General features: G+C 42.4%; 1 protein-coding gene and 1 long non-coding RNA gene across 4 annotated transcripts in view; both read left to right on the plus strand.

Moving 5' to 3' along the window:
- LOC103350563 (uncharacterized) overlaps window positions 1-21,273 on the plus strand; it is a 164,398-nt gene that overhangs the window by 136,185 nt on the left and 6,940 nt on the right. The window contains exon 1 of one of the 3 annotated variants that reach the window (XR_007908915.2): window positions 16,907-17,697. The exons of the other annotated variants lie outside the window; for them this stretch is intronic. This is a non-coding gene — a long non-coding RNA (uncharacterized lncRNA). Of the gene's footprint in view, window positions 1-16,906; window positions 17,698-21,273 lie in introns of those variants that run through there. 3 annotated transcript variants of the gene reach the window in all.
- CCDC54 (coiled-coil domain containing 54) lies at window positions 9,423-12,768 on the plus strand. The gene has a single exon (XM_002716722.5). The coding sequence runs from the start codon at window positions 11,642-11,644 to the stop codon at window positions 12,620-12,622; it is 981 nt and encodes a 326-aa protein (XP_002716768.2). The 5' UTR covers window positions 9,423-11,641; the 3' UTR covers window positions 12,623-12,768.

A 21,273-nucleotide genomic window follows, 5' to 3' on the forward strand; every position in this document is an offset into this window, starting at 1 on the left:
GCACACGTAGAACTCCTGGGCTTATGCCATTTCTCTTGGTCAAGTTCCTCACTAGAAATGATCCACAAAACTGTTGATAAATATTTATCAAAAGCTTGGGGGCTGGTATCTTGCACCAATCCAGATGTAGTATAAAGCAAACCAGATTGGGCCCCTGGCTTCATGGTATATGCCACCTAGAAAATCTTTCTGGGGCCAGCGTTGCAGTGCAGCGAGTTAATGCCCTGGCTGAAGCGCCAGCATCCCATATGGGCGCCAGTTTGAGACCCAGGTGCTCCACTTCCAATCTAGCTCTCTGCTATGGCCTGGGAATGCATTAGAAGATGGCCCAAGTCCTTGGGTCCCTGCACCCTTGTGGGAGACCTGGAAGAAGCTCCTGGCTCCTGGCTTCGGATCAGCACAGCTCTGGCCCTTGCTGCCAACTGGAGAGTGAACCATCGATGGAAGAACTCTCTCTCTGCCTCTCCTCTCTCTGCCTAACTCTGACTTTCAAATAAATAAATAAATATTAAAAAAGAAAACCTTTCTAACTTTCATCTGGCCAGATCTCACCCATTCTGAAGTAGGGTTCCCACTACAACTATTTCCAAATCACTGTATCTCATGGGGTGCTTGTTCCCTCTTTGAGCCCTGAATAATCAGCTATCTTCATTCTCAGCACTGCATGCATTCGAAGCTCTTGAACCAAACCACCTAAAGGCTCCAGGCCCCTTCAAAACAAGACACCCAGAAAGAGATCCTGGAACTTGAATAATACTTGATTTTCCTTCTCCTACAGTCAGGATTTTAACCTGGGTATAATATATGATGTCATTGGGATTGGGGTTGGAGATCAAGGACTGCTCTAAAGTTACATGCAGACTTGGTTTCTTATGCTTTTGAAAGCATGCAAAACATCGGAGCAAAAAAAAAAAAGTTCTGATTCTGCATTTTCCTAGGTTTCAAGCAATTGTGTCACTTTCTCAGTCATTACAATGAGCTTGGCACTCATTTTACTTCAGCTCTACATTCAAATAAAAAAGATTATAATTGTGATTTCCAGCAATATGATCTTTTTTAAAAAGTACCATTAAAAATGTAAGTGTGAAGTTCAGTGGAGGTTATGTTAGAAATTTTCACTGATTTTAAGATGTAAGTCATCAAAGGTGTAAGTCAGCTTGGCATCATTTTACACTACATCATGGAGGAGAACCTTGACACTTATATTGAATGAGTAGTAATACTCACAAGTTACAGTGAAAACTGTATCATTAGTGCCTAACACTGGACTGGAGCTGAAAACTACTGAAATGAGTGCTTAATGGAACTGCCTTGTCACTCTATATTTCTATTACTCAATTCTTACATTACTTTAAGACTAGAAGATTAAAAAAATTAAGTTTTCAGAAAGAAATGGATCAAAAAATCAAAAAAAAACAAAATCTCAACCTTACATTTAACAACCCTATATACCATTTATGCTCCAGTTGGATTGGGGCATACTAGAAACAGCTGCAGACTTGCTGGGGGCAGGGAGCTTTCAACAAATATTTTAAACAGTGAATAAATACTTTAATAAATACCTTTTCCTTTAGATCATAGCAGCAAAAGCCAAGGCAGAAAAGAAAAAAAAAGAGTTTTAATTTTATGAATGTCTTTTGGGCATCTTCCTTTTTGTGTAATCAGAGTGTGTAAGGAGAAAGAACACATTTCAAAAGTTAAATAAGATCTTTGTAATCCTAACCCATACAGGAGAAAGAATACACGTAGCTTTAAACAGAGAAAGGAAATTATCCTAAAATTGAACTGTTGAAGAAAAAACACTGCAGATTCAGAGCATCATAACAATATTTTCCCACTCCTAAATAAGAGGTATAATATTAATTTAAAAATTAAGTACAGCGGCCAGCACTGAGGCCTAGGAGGTTAAGCCTCCACCTGCAGTGTCCCATATAGGTGCCAATTCGAGTCCGGGCTGCTCCACTTCTGATCCAGGTCCCTGGGAAAGCAGCAGAGGATGGCCCAAGTGGTTGGGCCCCCACATTCATGTGGGAGACCTGGAAGAAGCTGCTGGTTCCTGGCTTTAGATAGACCCAGCTCTGGCCCTTGCAGCCATTTGGGGAGTGAACCAGCAGATGGAAGATCTCTCTCTCTCTCTATCTCTCTATCTGTCTCTCCAAGTGTGTCTCTCCCTCTCTGTAACTATGGCTTTCAAATAAATAAACAACTTGAAAAAAAATCAATGTAATAAACAATTTCATGTTAATTCTTAGGACTGCCCTCAGCATTATAATACAGCATCATTACTGTTCTCATTGTATAGATGAAACAGAATGAAAATAATAGCCGGCGCCGTGGCTCAATAGGCTAATCCTCCACCTTGCGGCGCCGGCACACCGGGTTCTAGTCCCGGTTGGGGCGCCGGATTCTGTCCCGGTTGCCCCTCTTCCAGGCCAGCTCTCTGCTATGGCCAGGGAGTGCAGTGGAGGATGGCCCAGGTGCTTGGGCCCTGCACCCCATGGGAGACCAGGAAAAGCACCTGGCTCCTGGCTCCTGCCAGGATCAGCGCGGTGCGCCGGCTGCAGCGGCGGCCATTGGAGGGTGAACCAACGGCAAAAGGAAGACCTTTCTCTCTGTCTCTCTCTCACTGTCCACTCTGCCTGTCAAAAAAAAAAAAAAAAAAAAAAAAAAAAAAAAAAAAGAATGAAAATAATAAGTCCAAAATACACAGAGGGCAAACAAACAAGAGAAGGAAAAGTAAAGCCAAGGGCTAAGTCCACTTTTCCTCATGGAGATCCTGCTGCAAATTCCCTCCAAGTGTGAAATGCCCCAATAGAGGCTTTTCAAGGTGAGCACTTTTAAGGAAATTCAGCTCCTTGTTTCACATCAGACTGTAAAAACTTAGAAGAAGAAAGAAACTTCCTTTGGATTTTGTAGTCCAAATCCCCATGAGACATCATGACAAGTGAAAATTCAAACACGGAAACAATTTTTCGGAGAATGAAGGCTACATTGACATACCCACACGCTCAGAGAAGTCAGCAGTGCAAACTACACAGTATTCATAATTAGAAGTGGGAAAACCATCATGCTCCAATTTTTATAATCTATAATTTTCTGGATTTGTTTATATTTTAAGACCTCATTTTTCATGTGATCACTATTCCATATCTTTTCATTTTTGTTGAAGTACAGAGTTGCCACCAGACAGCACTGCCACACAATGGTTTCTTGAACAGATCTGCTAAATGATATAAACTGAATGACACAGAGGTGTTTAAATACATGAACTAACTGAATTTATCCACCACTTCCATTAAAGGAAAGAGGTGAATGGTTAAGCAAAAACACTTCTTCGTTCGCCTCTTACTTTTTCCAGCCATTGGCTTTGATGGCTATATCACTTATGTGCATCAGAACTTAGAAAGCACAGGAAGATTGTCAATCACAAGCTAACGGGAGCAGAGGTTTTAAGGCAACGTTTGAGAAAGGAAACCATGAGGTGAAGCTGAGAATTACAGAAACCAGGCAAGCTCAGATAATATATTACCAGGGAGAGCCAAGCATAACCAGAAGAATTGGAAGAAGATGACAGGGAAGAGAGATTACATAAAATGTGCCCCCCGGGGTTCTGGAGCTGAATGGTGAAGGGTATGCTTAGATAAGCTAGAAACAGTTCACCGTGAAAGTGGAGTTCCGAGTACGACATGAATAAAAAGATAAGTGCCTGGCTACCTAAGCTGATGACAAATATGTTCTGAAGCAATCTCTCAGAGACTGATAGAATACACCGATTGCCTGTGGTTCTCCAGAGGCCTGAAAGACATACTGGTTGCACCGGGAAAGTATGCTATACCTGTTTGTCACCTCTAGGATCAGCACCACTAACACCAGCCCTGTCAGCACCTTTACCCACTCTCTCTTAGCCATGCCATAGCTGTTGCCAAGTTCATAATCAACTCCATCTCCCTGATCTTGAGTTACCTCTCCTGCTAGTTACTGTTTCAGGGTCTTTGGGAAAGCAATTATTAAATACTTATCCCCAAATTGCTAAATGATCCTGCAGGAATTGAGAAAAGTTATTCCCTTTACGAGGTAAGCTATGCATTTCCTAACCATCTACAGAAATAATGAGACTTCAAAAAGGTAGTAGAAATGGAATTAAAAATGAAATTTATTTTGGTGCAAAAGCATTTTGAAACACATGTAGTTTTTTTATAATAGACATTTTCCATGAATGTTTTGAAGGCCTCTGGTAGCAGACGCCTTGACAATGACCCACAGGGGCATTCATTCACTCACTGAATAAAGATTTCTTAGGGGGCTGGCGCTGTGGCGTAGCAGGTGGGGCCACCGCCTGCAGTGCTGGCATTCCATGTGGGTGCCAGTTCAAGTCCTGGCTGCTCCACTTCTGATCTAGCTCTCTGCTGTGCCTAGGAAAGCAGTGGAGGATGGCCCAAGTGCTTGGGCCCCTGAACCCACGTGGGAGACCTGGAAAAAGCTCTTGGCTCTTGGTTTCAGATTGGGCACAGCTCCGGCCATTGTGGCCAATTGGAGAGTGAACCAGAGAATGCAAGACCTCTCTCTCTCTCTTCTCTCTGCCTCTCCTTCTCTCTCTGTGTAACTCTGACTTTCAAATAAATAAATAAATCTTAAAAAAAGGGATTTCTTGGGCACCAATTGTGGATGTTAGGCTTTGTGATAATATGCTAGATAAAGACCCAGAGCTGGAAGCCCTGGGGAGGCTGTAAGGAGGATCTGCAGGCAGAGCAAGGAAAGTATTACCACCTATTTGAATGGCTCCTGCAGGATGGGGAGAAGTTTACAGGGTGATCAATAGGTGAGGAACATTCCAGAAAGGCCCTATAATTTTACTTACCAGGAAAAAGTAAATTGTCATTACCAAATATTATGTAAAAGAAAGTTATCACTCCAACATTTCTTCAAAGGTTTCTTTCAGCTTTGATTTCCTGTGTATTTTTTTAAGTCTCACCATGAGCATTTACTACACCACACAGTGCTTGTGGCCCTCTCATGTGCCCCCATGCCTCACTAACCAGGTGGCCTTTTCGACATCCTTGGGCTCCATCACCACCCACCGCAGAACCTGCCAATCTCATAAACACTGCAACTTCGCTTCCCCTCCTTATCTGTCTTGGTCCAGGGCAACAGCTTTGATTTCAATCCCATTCTCCTCTATTCTTCACGACCAAAAATAAAAAAATGTATATCTTTGCCTTTGGGCCCTTCCTAACTACTTAAGTGGTGTAACAGCAGATTTAAGCTCCTTAATTAATACATTCTTATCCCCCTGTGGTCAGCCATCCTGATCGCATTTGAAAGACCTCCCTGGTGTGTGTTCCATCGATCTCATGGATCCCCGTGCACTTGACAGGTGATATTCTGGTGGGAGGGCCTGGGTTCTTATAAACCTGGCCCCTAATTTTGTGGAGGAAGTAAAAGACTCTCAATAAGTTTATAAGACAAATAATACAAGTTAGGGTGACTTTTATATATATAAGCTTCACACTGCCAATATTAATTTATAGTTAATATACTCAAATATACCAGCATTTTAAAGATTACCAGTACTTATTATTAGAGCCATCTGTCTGATGGCTATTCCCACATCGGTCTGTCTGCACCAAGCTGGCCTAGAAGCACTGAACCAGGAGACAGGGTGCTGCTTTGTCCAGCCTTGCTTGCTGCATTCTTGTATGTTCCTCGTCAAAACACTTGATCTGCATCCACAGTGAGCACTGCACACTTATGCCTTGGTCTCATTGAAGGAGAAAGAATATCAAGAGAAGCAAGAGAGTGCCCTGCACTAACATGAAACTCCTGGCCGTTTCCTCTTCTCATGGAGAAGGGCAGTGAGAAGGAGGACGTGGTTGCAGGGGGAGAAAGAGTCACAACATGTTTCGAGCACTGGAAGGCTCAAAACCACTCTGTGAAGCAGGCGCTGTGATTATCCCATTTTACAAGATTGCAAGGTTAGTAACTTGCCTAAGAGCACAGGGTTCATACTGGGACAACCTTGAACTCTCGCTTTTCTGGCTGCAAGTGCCAGAAAGTAGTAGCCAGCCTCCTGGAAAACATTTTTCCTCCGTAAGACTCTCCCTCTCGGTTCCAGTCTACCGAGTTATTTTATTCCTGAACACCTCTGTATTCCTGGCAGGAACCCTCAGAGAGGAAGTCAGCTCCTTTCCAGTAATTCATTCACTTTTTGACTGTTCTCATAACTTCACCCAAATCAATATTTTTATATTCTCCTGCTACAGCTTTTCCCTGTATTACAAAACCCAAATAGGCTGCGGGCTCTTCACTGACATTAATATGTAAATACTGTAGTTAGAAACCCAGACAGGTTTATGGTTGTATCAAACCTACTAGATGAATTTGTTAAAAAAAAAAAAAAAGATTCAGAATACATGAATATTTTCAGTTGGAAATGTTAAAATCAATTATTCTTTATTCTAATTGTTGTACTACTACTAGAGTAAGGCAAGAATAACCTCTCTACATTCATTTTTACTTACAAATTAAAGCTAGTCCAACTTCTAAATGCTTCAGAAATTTCTGATTCAAATAGCTTTCAAATATCACATAATCAACCCAAACTTTAGTTTTCTCATATTGCTAACAAATGTAATTTTAACAAAGTAAGTCTTCTATAAATACATAGTATGTTTAAAAAAAAAAAACAGAAATGTTCATCTCTGAATTGTGATGAGTATATATTTTTATCATAATTGGAACAGAAATAAAACACATGGGAGCTTGGGAGCCAGAATGTAAGGATTTGAAATCTGACTCAACCCATTTTCTAGCTGTGTTACTTTGGAAACTTATATGACTTCTCTGAATTTCAGCTAAATAAGCTAATATTTAGAATACATTCTGATACGTCCCCAAAAAGACTTAGCTGTTGTTAACCTGGAGGAAGTAATTACTACAAGCAATCCCCCTAATTTAATGGGAAATTCTTGTAAAGCAAGAATAGGTAATCCACAAATCTCCTTCAAGTGTAATTAAATTTTTATAATACAAAATTTAACAGTTAATGAAGATGATATAGCACATTTCAGAGACATTTAATTAAACATTAATTGCTTCAATCTTACAGCTTTCTTTTGGCATTCTGAGTCAATCTTTTTTCTTTTCTCTCTGTTCTCAAATATTTTTATTGGCCTAACTTCACAGACAAAATGGCCTTGGCCAAGGTAAATGGGACTGCTATGAACTCTAACGTTTCTGGCCCTAAATTCCATTCCTGTGGTAGCCAGCCTGCTGGAGAATATTTTTGCTCTGCAAGAGTTTGGAAAGGATTCTAGACATTTTGGAAAGGTTACTAAGCAGTAATTCAAAGAGAGGAGAGTAAAGCAAAATCTCAGATATTGTTGTTGAGCCAAAATTCTTAAATTACTTTTGGCTAAGTTCAGAGTTTATGCCAAAACTTGGGCTGAGGCTGACCCTGCAATTGGCACAAATAGGAGAAAGTGATTTAGTAGAGGTTGGAACTGAAAATGATCCAAGAAAGAATATCCTCTTGAATAGAATAAAACTGTTCCTTGAGAGACACATGGCTATCATGTCGTTATAATCCCAAAATGCTTAGCATTATGTGTTCAAAGAATAAAAATAAAAATTTGCCTCAATACATAAAATGAACAAAATGTTATTTAATATTTCAAAATAGTTTTAATTTCAAATGCTGTTATTTAGAAAAACCTATAAGAACAAAGATAAGAAATGTGTGATGATATTTTTAAACTCTAAGACACCAGTTTTTAAACTATAGAGCATAGTGTGCCATGAGGGAAAAATTATTTCACAGTTGATCTTAACCAAAAGGCTGAGACGCGATACAGGAAAAATTATTTCAAAATAATTTGAAGTAATAATAGGACACCAGTTGCCCTTATTAATTTGCATTTTTAAAAATGTATTTCAACAGCTCTGATGGGGGCCAACACTATGGCATAGGAGGGAAAGCAGCTGCCTGCAGTGCAGGCATTCCATGCGACCACCAGTTTGATTTCTGTATGCTCCACTTCCAATGTGGCTCCCTGCTAATGTGCCTGGGAAAGCAGTGGGAGATGGGCCAAGTGCTTGAAACCCTGACACCCATGTAAGAGAACTGGATGAAGTTCCTGGCCCCTGGCTTTGGATGGGCCCAGCTCTGGCCATTGCAGCCATTTGGGGAGTGAACCAGCAGATGGAGATCTCTCTCTGTCTCTCCCTCTCACTCTCTGAACTTTGCCTTCCAAATAAATAAACAAATCATTAAAAAAATGAATGAAAACATTCATAGATTTAAAAAAATAATGGATAAAACTGACGGTGCCTTATCACAACTCAGGGCAGTGCAGCACCGGGCACCAATAGTGATTGTATTCTCCACCACTATTGAATCTAAGAGAAAAGGAACACAAGGGGGGAAAAATTCAAGAATGTCTTTGATGAAATAGTAAAAGTTTTTACTCTTATTAAATTTCAACTCTCCAAAACACCTTTTTTAGTATTAGGTAAAATGTAATGATAAAGAGTTTCTGCTACTCACTAAAATGTAATGTTGTTTACAGAAAGATGTGCTTTTTAAAGTTTTATGTATTTATTTAAGAGACAGAGATAGACAGAGTTCTCAGCCACTGGTTCACTTCCCAAAAGCCCACAACAGCCAGGGTTGGTCCCAGACCCAGGGCTGAAGTCAGAAGCTGCAAACTCAATCCAGGTCTCCTACGAGGGTGTTGGGAACTCAACTGCCTGAGCCGCCATCACTATCAGGGTCCACATTAGCAAGAAGGTGAAATCAAGAGCTGGAGCCAGGAGTCAGAGTCAGGTACTCTGATGTGGGACGTGGGCACCTTCGCTGTTAACCTGAAGGCTGACCCCAGGAGAAGAACAAACTGAACCAGCCATTTTTGCACAGATCACATTTTACTTGATGGAATAAGTTGCAACAAATGATGATACTCACAGCTGGGCATTTGGCAAGGCTTTCTTGCAAAAAAAAAAAAAATGGATGTAAGGAGGTTGCCATTTCATGGAAAATTGTAAGCTTGATAAATTTTAACATTTGCAAGCAAGCTTAAAATTAAGATTTCTGAAAATTTGTATCTGTCCCCATGAGCTTGGTCTCAAATACTTCTTTGAGTTCAGCACTGTGGCACAGCAGGTTAAGCTACCACCTGCAACTCCATCATCCCACATGAGCACTGGTCCAAGTCCCAGCTGCTCTCCTGCCAATGCAGCTCTCTGCTAATGATCCTGGACAGCAGCGGAAAATAGCCTGAGTGTTTGGGCCCCTGCAACCCACGTGAGAGAGGAGAATGGACTTCCTGACTCTGACTTAACCCATCCCTAGTCATTGTGCCCATTTGAGAATGAACCAACGGATGAAAGATCTCTCTCTTTTTCTCCCCCTCTCTCTGTAACTCTGTCTTTTGGTTTTTTTTTTTTTTTTTTTTTTTTTTTTTTTTGAAGATTTATTTTATTTATTTGAGAGAAGAGTTACGAGAGAGCTAGAGACAGAGAGAGGTCTTCCATCTACTGGTTCACTCCCCAGATGGCCACAACAGCCGGAGCCGAACCAATCTGAAGCCAGGAGCCAGGAGCTTCTTCTGGGTCTCCCCCGTGGGTGCAGGGGTCCAAGCACTTGTGCCATCTTCTACTGCTTTCCCAGGCCATAGCAGAGAGCTGGATCAGAAGAGGAGCAGCCAGGACTTGAACCGGCACCAATATAGGATGCCAATGCTTCAGGCCAGGGCTTTAACCCACTGTGCCACAGTGACAGCCCCAATGTAACTCTGTATTTCAAATAAATAAATAAATAGATCTTCTCTCTCTCTAAGAGACTTGGTGATATTAACGAATATGGTTGCATTAGTCAGCTTTTTATCACTACAATAACATACCTGACTGACTTTACGAAAACAAAAAGGCTTATTTAACTCACAGTTCTGGAGATTCAAATCTAAAATTGAGTGGCCCTCTGATAAGGGCATGGAAAACAATGGAGGGTCATGTATTGAAACAAGTGGTCACATCCTGAGCCAGCATGTAGAGAAAGACACTGGGCACAACCTCCAGCATTTGTAACAATCCTCTCATGAAAACCACCTTTCAAGGACACACTCCCAGTGACCTAAGGAATTCCACCAGGCCAAACTTCCTAAAAGTTTCAGCACCTCCCAGTACATAGCACTACTCTTAGACCAAGCTTTTAACATTAGGGACCTTTGGGAGACACTTAAACCAATATCAAAACTGTAGCAATGTTATTTTTATTTCATATAATAAAATGAATCAACATTTAGAGGATTTGCATAGTTCAGGGAACCATTATTTTCCACTTGACCAGTGACTATTATAGCACATCTATTCAAATAAAAAGGAGACCAGTGAATATTAATGTAAGAATATGAAAATGTATTGATCTGATCTAAGATGACATATTACAACTAGCTTCTTAAAAGTTATCATTTATTGGGGCCGGCACTGTGACTCACTTGGTTAATCTTCCACCTACGGCACCAGCATCCCATATGGGCTCCGGGTTCTAGTCCCATAGTTGCTCCTCTTCCAGTCCATCTCTCTGCTGTGGCCCGGGAGTGCAGTGGAGGATGGACCAGGTTGTTGGGCCCCTACATCCGCCTGGGAGACCAGGAAAAAGCACCTGGCTCCTGGCTTCGGATCGGCGCAGCGCCAGCTGCAGCAGCCATTTGGGGTGTGAACCAATGGAAGGAAGACCTTTCTCTCTGTCTCTCTCTCTCACTGTTTATAACTCTACTTGTCAAATAAATTTAAAAATAAAAAGTTATCATTTGTTGCATGAAGTTTGCATACCTTAAATAAAAGGTTTCTAGGTAAAAAAAAAAAAAGAAAAAAATAAGCTATCATTTGTAGAATTTTGGTAGAATAGCAAAGAATAATATCCTTGACTATCTGAAAAGGCTATTAAATACCCTCCCATTTCCACTTACATATTTCCATGAGCCCATGTTTTCTTCATATACTTCAACCAGAACAACACGTTACAACATAAAATATGCAGAAGCAAACATAAGAGTGTAGGTGTTGTTCATTAAACCATGGATTGTAAATAATTACATATACAGAAAACAATGAGCCACTTAATTAATATCTTTTATTTAGAAAATAGACTTCATAAAAATATGCAATTTTGTTAATATGTAATAGTTTTTGAATTTAAATTAATAAATAGCTATCTTGACTTTCTTAGTTTCAATTTCCAATATACAATATTGGACAATTCATATAAAAGAGCTGTATACGCAGACATTTTCAGAAGTTAAAGAGTGCTGTGACCAAAGATCTTGAGAGCTGCCTCCCTAGGGTTAAATGTGCTGTAAGCCAGCAGCTATTATGACATCAGCATCAGGTCATTGGTGACCATAGGAAGGATTCTGTGCTGCTGATCAGTATTACACCAAGCCCTCCAGCCAGGCTGCCTTCTGTGAAGCGAACCATCTAAGAGTACCTGCTGTTACCTTTGATGCTCTCCATGGGGCATTCTATGATGTTACCAGGAAAGAAATCCAGCCAACAGTAAGAGAAAGGCCATTTCCTTCTGACATTTCTTCTTTCTGTGATTCTAGTCACATTTCCCAACATCTTGCCTCTTGTTTCACAATGAAAGATGTACATGTTTCACACCAGAAGAGTAAAAGCTACTGCAGGGAAGATGTGGACTTCAAATCTCTCCAAGATCAGACAATCTGTTAAAAATGCTTATGAAAAATGTAAGATCAAGCACCCAGATTTTTTTGCTGGCTATCCAACCATGACTTCCTACAATTGTGATCAAGAAGATGTCAGTTCTGGTGAAGAATTGAGTCTTACAGTAATGCTCCAAGATGTTAAAATGGCCCAAATCCAACTTCTCAACCAAATGACCGATGTTGTCAATTCAATATCAAAAATCCAGGAAACAACTGACCGCTACAAGAAGCAGATGGAGCAACTGGAAATTAGCATGAGTGTTAATGAAGACCAACAATGCACGACAACTAAAGATATCCTTTCTATGAAAGAAACCATTGACACTTTGAAGAAAAAGATGACAGAACTGGAAAAACAAAATTCTTGCTTCAGTATCCATTGTTTAGAGGTTCTGGAGGGAGAAAAAGAGAAAGAAACCTTAGAACTGCTTCACAGATTCATACAAACAAAAGCTCTGAGCGCATCGGCCTCCACTGGCTCTGAAATCTCCCCAGTAGAGAAAGTGCCCAATCATCCAGAACCCATTGCTGATTCTGAGAAAAGGACAATTTCCCCCAAAATTAAAAGTTGGACAAAAAATAAGCACCACAATTCATCAAGAAGTTTGAAAAGGGCAAACTCAAATATTTATATTTACCCAGACTTTAACACATGGGTCAAGCTGACTTTTGTTCATGGTGGAAAGTGGAGATTTTTCCTCAGTGCTACCAAGTTAGAGGAATTCATCCAGTGGCTCCTGTCTTGGCCAACCATCCTTCCCAAGGAACCACAGATCATACCCAAAAGAGACTGTCCATTCACCAGACCTATTGTGAGCTTCACAGCAATCTGTCTCTCTGTTGTCAACTATATTTACTGCCTTTTTGGTTCCTCAAAAGAGGAAGTAACTCGACTGTAGAGATATCTTCTGCTTTGCTTGGTACAAAATAAATGTGACCTGGTTGCTGCAAGCATTTATTCACCTTTGTGGTGGCTGTGAATTCCATGGTAACTGTTTACTTTGGACCCACTATCTGCAAGGCTGCATTAAATTAAGGCACTCGACTACTGTCATCTATTTCCCGTCAATGTTGTTGTCTTCTCAAAGGCAATCCATGAGGATGCATCCTTTGTCCATTTCATAGACAATTAGAGGAAAAGAATTTAAAAAAATCCAGGGAAATGTGAGACACATCTGGTAGCCCCAGTCAATTTTCTACATAATTTTGTCTTAGCAGCTTTTGTAGATAAAATTTGTGATACTAGAGACATACCCAACTGACAACATTTTCAATGGCATAGAGTGGAAATGATAATGTTAAAGCTACTAAAGTCAGCTGTACAAAAATGAAAAATTGAAAGCCCAAGTTATTGCAAAGAAAAATATTAATTCCAAAAATGGGCTTTTTCTTTCCACTTCCGTTTGATCACTGTCAAACAATTAGATAAGAGGGAAAGAGTGAAAATTGTTCTGTGTTTTTTTTAATGCTTTCATGAAAGAAAACAAATACCATGTCCTGTAGGTTTGATACACAGGAAAGGGGAAAATCAAAGGAGGTATTTGTGAGCTACGTTCAATCTCAGCGAAATAATATTATAAGTTCTTATCTGTCAAGACTTTTTTTTATAATACATATATCCAAGGAGGGTTTCATTCTTATAGGTAATAGATGTTTGTCACTGCAAAGTAATTTTTCTAAACATCATGCAGAATAGATATAAAATATTGCTACTTTGAACACTTAGTAAATGAAATCTACCAAGGACTTTTTTGGAGCCATATGCTGTTAAATCACAAATACTCTTGGTAAATGTACTACATTTGATTATTCTCAAGTAATTGAAAAGGGGGAGTTAGCAAAGAACAACCCAATCTTAAGAAAAAGGAGGGGTTGACGCTGTGGCACAGCAGATTAAGCCTTGGCCTGTGGTGAAGGCATCCCATATGGGTGCCAGTTCATGTCCCAGCTGTTCCTCTTTCAATCCAGCTCTTTGCTATGGCTTGGGAAAGCAGTGAAAGATGGTCCAAGTCCTTGGGTCCATGCACCCTCATGGGAGACCTGGAAGAAGTTTCTGGCTCCTGGCTTCAGATCGGCACAGCTCCAGCCATTGAAGCCATTTGGGGAGTGAACCAGAGGATGGAAGACCTCTCTCTCTGTCTCTCCCTCTCTCGGTCTGTAACTCTGCCTCTCAAATAAATAAATATTTTTTTAAAAAACAGAAAAAAAGAAGAAAAAGGAGTTAGGGTGGATATAGTAAACATAGAGTATAATGATAAGACAGAATTTTTTCTGGTGCACATTTGGTAGTAAATTATACATGATTTAAAATTCACATGTTATTTTACCCTTTAAAATATGTTAATAATTTTTAAAATACATCAGTATGTAATATACCTAAAAAAAAGCCGGGGTTTATAATAAATGAGATAAGTGTGCTTACAAAGTAAAGAAATATTGCTCTGGTAAAGGCATTAGCAATTTCTATGCATTTATTGACCACCAGGGATGCCACATGTCTGTGAGGAACAGCCGGGTCCCTAACTCAGCACCCTGGTATGATCTCCATGTCAGGAGGGGAAGTAGGGAAGCTGGGCCATGACACAGGCAAACAACATCACAGATGACTTCTGGAAGGGAAAAGTAATTCAGTTGCTATAAGCCTGGGTCGTCGGAACCTCTATATTAATAGTCACCATCATTTTTTCCCTCCTCACAGGACCCCTTGAACAACACCTTAATGTTACTAGAGGGACACATGGTTTAGGAAGGAGAAGAAAATCTAAGTTCTGGACCTAAATCTAAATCCTATACTTACAAGTTCTGTTATTTAATCTCCACGACCTGTGTTCTGTCATTTTTACTTTATTTTACTTTATTTATATAAAGTGTGTTCTGTCAATTTTTTAAAGATTTGTTTATTTGAAGGAGAGAGAGAACAAGACTGATCTTCTATCCACTGGTTCACAGCCCCAGGCAGAAGCCCAGGTTACCTCTGTGGGTAGCAGGAGCCCAAGCACCTACGCCATCATCCACTGCCTTCCAGGTGCATCTTTGGGGAGGTGGATACAATTCAGGACTCCAAGTGGCACTGTGATATAGGACGCTGGCACTACAGGCAGCAGTTCAGCTCGCTGGGCCACAGCGCCTGACTCTGTTCTGTCATCGTTAAAAGGGGAATTGCTACAATAATTTAGTAAAATTTTTCAGTGTTCGCTACTAGCAAGGGATTATGTAGGTCCAAAGAAAAACAGAAGGCATTCCCTGGTTTGGAGACACAGAAGAGTGAACGGGACAGATAAACGTGTGTACACAAATGACTGCCATGCGTGATAGACCGGTTTGGGCTGCAAAGAGCAATGGAAAAGGGATTCCTGGTGTCAGAGAAGAAAGGGATTTTGAGGCTTGCAGTGAGGTTAGATAGGAGGTGGTGAAGGCAACACAGCAGGCAGAAATACGGGTGAGCATCAGAGGGGGGGCCTGGTAGGGAGCATGGGAAATAAAAACCACCAAGCATCATGTAACTGACAAGCTATTATATCACATCTACAGATCTCAGTTTTCCCTTCAGAGATTCCCACCACGTTCACTGAAACTCACCTTTACCTACAGAAGAATGTTAGAGGAGAAGCTGACTCTACATGATTTCTCAGTGTCTTAAACTTTCCCCAGAGATGACTCTGCTTGTCTTGTTAAGCTCCCTGTGAGGAAAAAGACGACTTTGCTTTGGGATTAATTATTATCATCACCTAGCCAAGTTCTCATGTGGCTTGCTAAATTTATAACTCCATTTGAGCAAGTAACTTCTCCCCAGTCCTTGTTCTCAAATCCATCTGCCTCTCACCAGCTTAACCCCATTCCTCCCAGCTCAGAGGCAATGGTGTATCTTGCTCATATTCCCCTTCCAGTGATTTGCAGGGTCTTCATTGGTTACTCCCCTGTTAATTTGCCAAATTCCCTTCATCCTTCTGTTTTGAACAGGAAGCCCATCCTCCTGTCCCCAGCTTCTCCTTTCCCACTCTCCATTGCTCATGGGACCACGTCTTCCAAAACAATGCTCTCGTTTCTTTCTCTTCCCATCACTCTGCAGGAGCTCTCTCAGGTTTCTCAGATGATTCTTCTGCCACTAGTCATTCCTTTAAAACATAAATGCCTTGGGGCCAGCACTGTGGCATAGTAGGTAAAGCTGCTGCCTGCAATGCCAGCATCCCATATGGGCTCAAGTTCAAGTCCCGGCTTCTCCATTTCTGATCCAGCTCCCTGCTAACGGTCTAGGAAAAGTAGGGGAAGATGGCCCAATTAAATGGGCCCCTACCACTCACATGGGAGACCAGAAAAAGGCTCCTGGCTCCTGACTTCAGCCTGGTCCAGTCCTGGCTGTTGCAGCCATCTGGGGAGTGAACCAATGGATGGAAGATCTCTCTCTGTAACTCTGAATTTCAAATAAATAAATAAATCTTTTTTAAAAAATTGATGCTTCTCTTCATTTATTCCCAAATCTATCCTAATCCATCCTCAACTCTCAACTCTCATTCCAAGGGACTATTTATCTTCTTTTTTTTTTCTAAAGTCAGAGTTACACAGAGGGAGGAGAGGCAGAGAGAGGAGAGAGAGAGATTCCATCCAATGGAATATCGGCTGGAGCTGCGCCGATCCAAAGCAAGGAGCCAGGAGCTTCTTCTGGGTCTCCCAAGTGGGTGCAGGGACCCAAAGACTTGGGCCATCCTCTACTGCTTTCCCAGGCCATAGCAGAGAGCTGGGTTGGAAGAAGAACAGCCAGGACTAGAACCGGCACCCAAATGGGATGCCAGCGCTTCAGTCCAGGATGTTAACCTGCTGTGCCACAGCACTGGCCCCAGGACTACTTATCTTCTTAACTTGAATGTCTGGGCCCGTGCTGTGGCATAGCAAGTGTAGCCACTGTCTGTGGTGCTGGCATCCCATATGGGTGCTGGTTCAAATCCTTACTGCTCCACTTCTGATCTAGCTCTTTGCTATGGCCTGGGAAAGCAGTAGAAGATGGCCCAAGTCCTTGGGCCCCTGCACCCATGTGGGAGACTGGGAAGACGTTCCTGGCTTCAGATTGGCACAGCTCCAGCCATTGTGGCCAACTGGGGAGTGAACCATCAAATAGAAGACAGATTTCTCTCTCTCTCTCTCTCTCTGCCGCTGCCTTTCTGTAAATCTGCCTTTCAAATAAATAAATAAATCTTTAAAAAAATAACTTGAATGTCTACCAAAAATCGAATATAAAAATGCGCTACTGTTTTAAAGTACCTAAGCCAAACATAAAAACCATTGTGAATTCATGAAAACATCTCAAACCATTGTTGTTGCTGCTAAACTAAACACATTTATTGAGGAAGGGGCATTCAGTGGTGGAAAAACCTGGGACTTTCAAAGCAGAGCAGATATTTAAATAGTTCGAAACTGAGCCTTTATTATGCATCTGAAACCAAGCTAAGAGTTGGGTATACAATGGCAAACCTTGGAACTATGTGACTTTGGCAAATTTCTTAAGACTTATAGTCTTAGTTTTTCTTAACTATAAATAAAAAAACAACTTATGTCCTAAGACTATTGTATAAATTAAGCAAGACGATGTGTGTCACTGTCAAGAGCAGCGCCTGATTTAGTAGCTACTTAACAAGTGATAGCTGTTTCCTTCTCTCTCTAGGCTAGATGCTAATAGGGAGCATGCACAGGACTCGAGCCCTGCCTCAAGGAACACAGGCTGGACCCAGCCTGCATTGCTTAGTCATTTCCTGACTCCAAATACTGAACAAAGTGACAGGATAAATGCAAAAGCTCCAAACCAAGTCTTGACTCCTGCAACCAATGATAGTGTGATAAGAATAGAACAAGATGTGAATCTCTCCACTTGACTTGGGCATTCAACCAATATGCCATCATGTGCAGCAGCCATTCACCAACCTTTAATTGCACACTGTACAAATAAGCAACAAAGAAAAGGACTTGGAGGGAAGAAAGAATGGTGAGTTCAAGATAAATAATTTGGTGCAGTTTGAAATTCTTGCTTGAATAGAGACAGTCACCCAGAGCATTCTGTTTCTTCAAAAACAACATTTGTTGAAATCTGACTCCCTGCCAGGAAGGAGTTGAACTAGGTGTGAACAAACAAGAGATAAAAAGACACCAGTCCTATCCTGAAGGAACATAATTTTAAGTGGTGTTTTCTCAGTTGCCAATGATGTTGGCCTGTGGCATAGTTTTGGATTTGAACAATCCCAAACTTCTGTTTGATAAGGGCAGGCATTATAACACAGCAGGTTAAGCTACCACTAGGGATGCCCACACCCCATGTTAGAGTGCCTGGTTTGAATCCCACCCACTCCACTTTTATTTATTTATTTATTTATTTTTCCTTATTTTTCTTTTTTTATTTTTTTATTTATTTTTTTTTTTTTTGACAAGCAGAGTTAGACAGTGAGATAGAGACAGAGAGAAAGGTCTTCCTTTTTCCATTGGTTCACCCCCCAGGTGGCGGCCAGCGTGCTGCGCCAATCCGAAGCCAGAAGCCAGGGGCTTCCTCCTGGTTTCCCATGTGGGTGCAGGGCCCAAGGACCTGGACCATCCTCCACTGCACTCCAGGGCCACAGCAGAGAGCTGGACTGGAAGAGGGGCAACTAGGACAGAATCCGGCGCCCTGACCGGGACTAGAACCCGGGGTGCCAGCACCACAGGCAGAGGATTAGCCTAGTGAGCCACGGCGCCGGCTTCTTTCTTTCTTTTTTTAAAAGATTTATTTTATTTATTTGAAAGACAGAGTTACAGAGAAAGGTAGAGACAGAGAGAGGTCTTCCATCCGCTGCTCTACTCCCCAGAAGGCTGCAACGGCCAGAGGGCCAGAGCTGCGCTGATCCGAAGCCAGGAGCCAGGAGCTTCTTCTGGGTCTCTGTCGCTCCCCCTCTTCGTGGAGGAACGACACAGGACCCTGCGCTGTTCTTTTGTCTGCTTGGCCCTCCCCGGGTTTGCTGCTGGTTCTTCCCGGGTTGGCTACTATCCCTTCCACCTCCGTGGAAGGGCAGTTCCCCCTAGCCACATTCCCCACTTCCGCAGGGGAGCGGCACACCGCCGGCCGGCTCTTCTCGGGGGCTGCACAGGTGTTCCTTCAGCTAGATGTTCCCCATAGATGTTCCCCGTGCATGCCGTCTCTCTCCTCCTTTATAGTCCTCCTCCGCCAATCCTAACTCGGCTGCCCACACGCCGAGTACGCTGCTCTCCAATCAGGAGCCAGTCCTACAGTTTATTAGTTGAACTGGAGGCAGCTGTGCGGAAGCTGTTTACTTCTCTCCCAGCGCCATATTGTGGGAGAGCAGATGCATAGAATAAGTCCTAATTCCAGTAACTCAGTCTAGTCCGGTTTGCTCCCCACAGGTCTCCCATGTGGGTGCAGGGACCCAAGGGCTTGCATCATCTTCTACTGCATTCCCAGGCCATAACAGAGGGATGGATCGAAAGAGGAGCAGCTGGAACTAGAACCAGTGCCCATATGGGATGCTGGCGCTTCAAGTCAGGACTTTAACCCACTGCACCACAGCACAGGCAGAATTACAAAGAGGCAGAGGTAGAGAGAGGTCTTCCATCCTCTGGTTCACTCCTCAGTTGTCAATGGCCAGAGCTGCACCCATCTAAAGCCAGGAGCCAGAAGCTTCCTCTGGGTCTTCCCACTTGCGTATAGGGGCCCAAGGACATGGACCATCTTGTACTGCTTTCCCAGGCCATAGCAGAGAGATGGATTGGAAGTGGAGCATCTAGGACTCAAACCGGTGCCCATATGGGATGATTTACCCACTACGCCAGAGAGCTGCCCCAACTCCACATTCAATCCAGCTTCATCATCTGTATGCCCCTGGAGGCATCAAGTGACAGCTCAAGTGCTTGAGTCCCTGTCACCTACATGGGAGATCCAGATAGAGTCCCTGGCACTTGGCTTCACTCTGACTCAGTCCCAGATGTTGCAACCATTTTGAGGAGTGAATTCATGAATGGAAATCTATCTCTCTTTCTGCCTTTCAAATAAATAAAAATAGATAAACTTTAAAATTTTAATGGACACAAATCAAGTCTCATTTAGAAAAAAAAGCATTGTTTATTTTGAAAATAATGTTTTAAGGTTAATTCCTCAAAATATACAACTTTTCTACATTGTCTTGTACCGCTCCAAAATGTAGACCGTCTTCAACAAATTGATGGACTATGCTCTGAAACCTCAGTTGTAAATCCTTGGTTTACAACTCACAATGCATATTACAAAGAAATTGCATTAGAGTTGAATTTTTTTGCCAAGTTTTTGGCCTGTAAAAGCTGACTAAACTATAATATATTTGAGATAATGATATTAAAATAATTATAGAGGCCGGCACCGCGGCTCAATGGGCTGGTCCTCCGCCTGCGGCGCTGGCACACCAGGTTCTAGTCCCAGTCGGGGCGCCGGATTCTGTCCCGGCTGCCCCTCTTCCAGGCCAGCTCTCTGCTGTGGCCAGGGAGTGCAGTGGAGGATGGCCCAAGTGCTTGGGCCCTGCACCCCATGGGAGACCAGGAGAAGCACCTGGCTCCTGCCTTCAGATCAGTGCAGTGCGGGGGCTGCAGCGCACCGGCCGCAGCAGCCATTGGAGGGTGAACCAACGGCAAAAGGAAAACCTTTCTGTCTGTCTCTCTCTTTCTCACTGTCCACTCTGCCTGTAAAAAAAAAAAAAAAAAAAAAAAACACACACAAGAAAGAAAGAAATTATAGAGCCAAGCTTTTATGTATGACAATGATGAGGTGAATTCAGCAAAATAACTGCAAGAGTAGTAATAACTGCAGATCAGAGCTCAAACAGTCCTTGCTCTGTCTTCTACCCGACAGTGGAGTGAAAATTTCACAGATTCACGACACTAGACAGGAAACATCGGGGATCAGGAGACAAAGGACAAGAATTCTAGGGATGAGAAGCTGAAGTGTGGGAATTTTGGGTTGAAGAAGGAGATATGTGGCTGCCAAGACTCAGGTCCAGGGAATAAGGGCTGAAGTGGGGCCACTGTGTTTTACAGTGAAAGACTGAAAGTGGAGATTCAAGGAAGGGAAGTGATGCCTGCACCACACATAGTACGATTCCTGGCTTACAACTGTGCTCAATAAATGGCAATGGAGGAGCTGGAGATGGTGAAATCAAAGCAAAAATGTATAGGTTTTGTTCCCTCATTTGTCTTTTGAAATGCAATCTATTTGTAAAATAACTCTATTTCCAAGCCTGTTTGAGCTTTGAAATGCTAATGGCAGGCCTGCGCCGTGGCTCACTAGGCTAATCCTCCGCCTTGTGGCACCGGCACACCGGGTTCTAGTCCCGGTCGAGGCGCCGGATTCTGTCCCGGTTGCCCCTCTTCCAGGCCAGCTCTCTGCTGTGGCCCTGGAGTGCAGTGGAGGATGGCCCAAGTCCTTGGGCCCTGCACCCCATGGGAAACCAGGAGAAGCACCTGGCTCCTGCCATCAGATCAGCGTGGTGCACCGGCCGCAGTGCGCCGGCCGCAGCGGCCACTGGAGGGTGAACCAACAGCAAAAGGAAGA

Source organism: Oryctolagus cuniculus, chromosome 4 (genome assembly GCF_964237555.1).
Source record: "Oryctolagus cuniculus chromosome 4, mOryCun1.1, whole genome shotgun sequence".
In the NCBI taxonomy this organism is placed as follows: Eukaryota; Metazoa; Chordata; class Mammalia; order Lagomorpha; family Leporidae; genus Oryctolagus; species Oryctolagus cuniculus.

Bases quoted from the DNA above. Each gene is read 5' to 3' on its own strand.
- CCDC54 (XM_002716722.5), top strand. From the start codon at position 11,642: ATGTACATGTTTCACACCAGAAGAGTAAAAGCTACTGCAGGGAAGATG.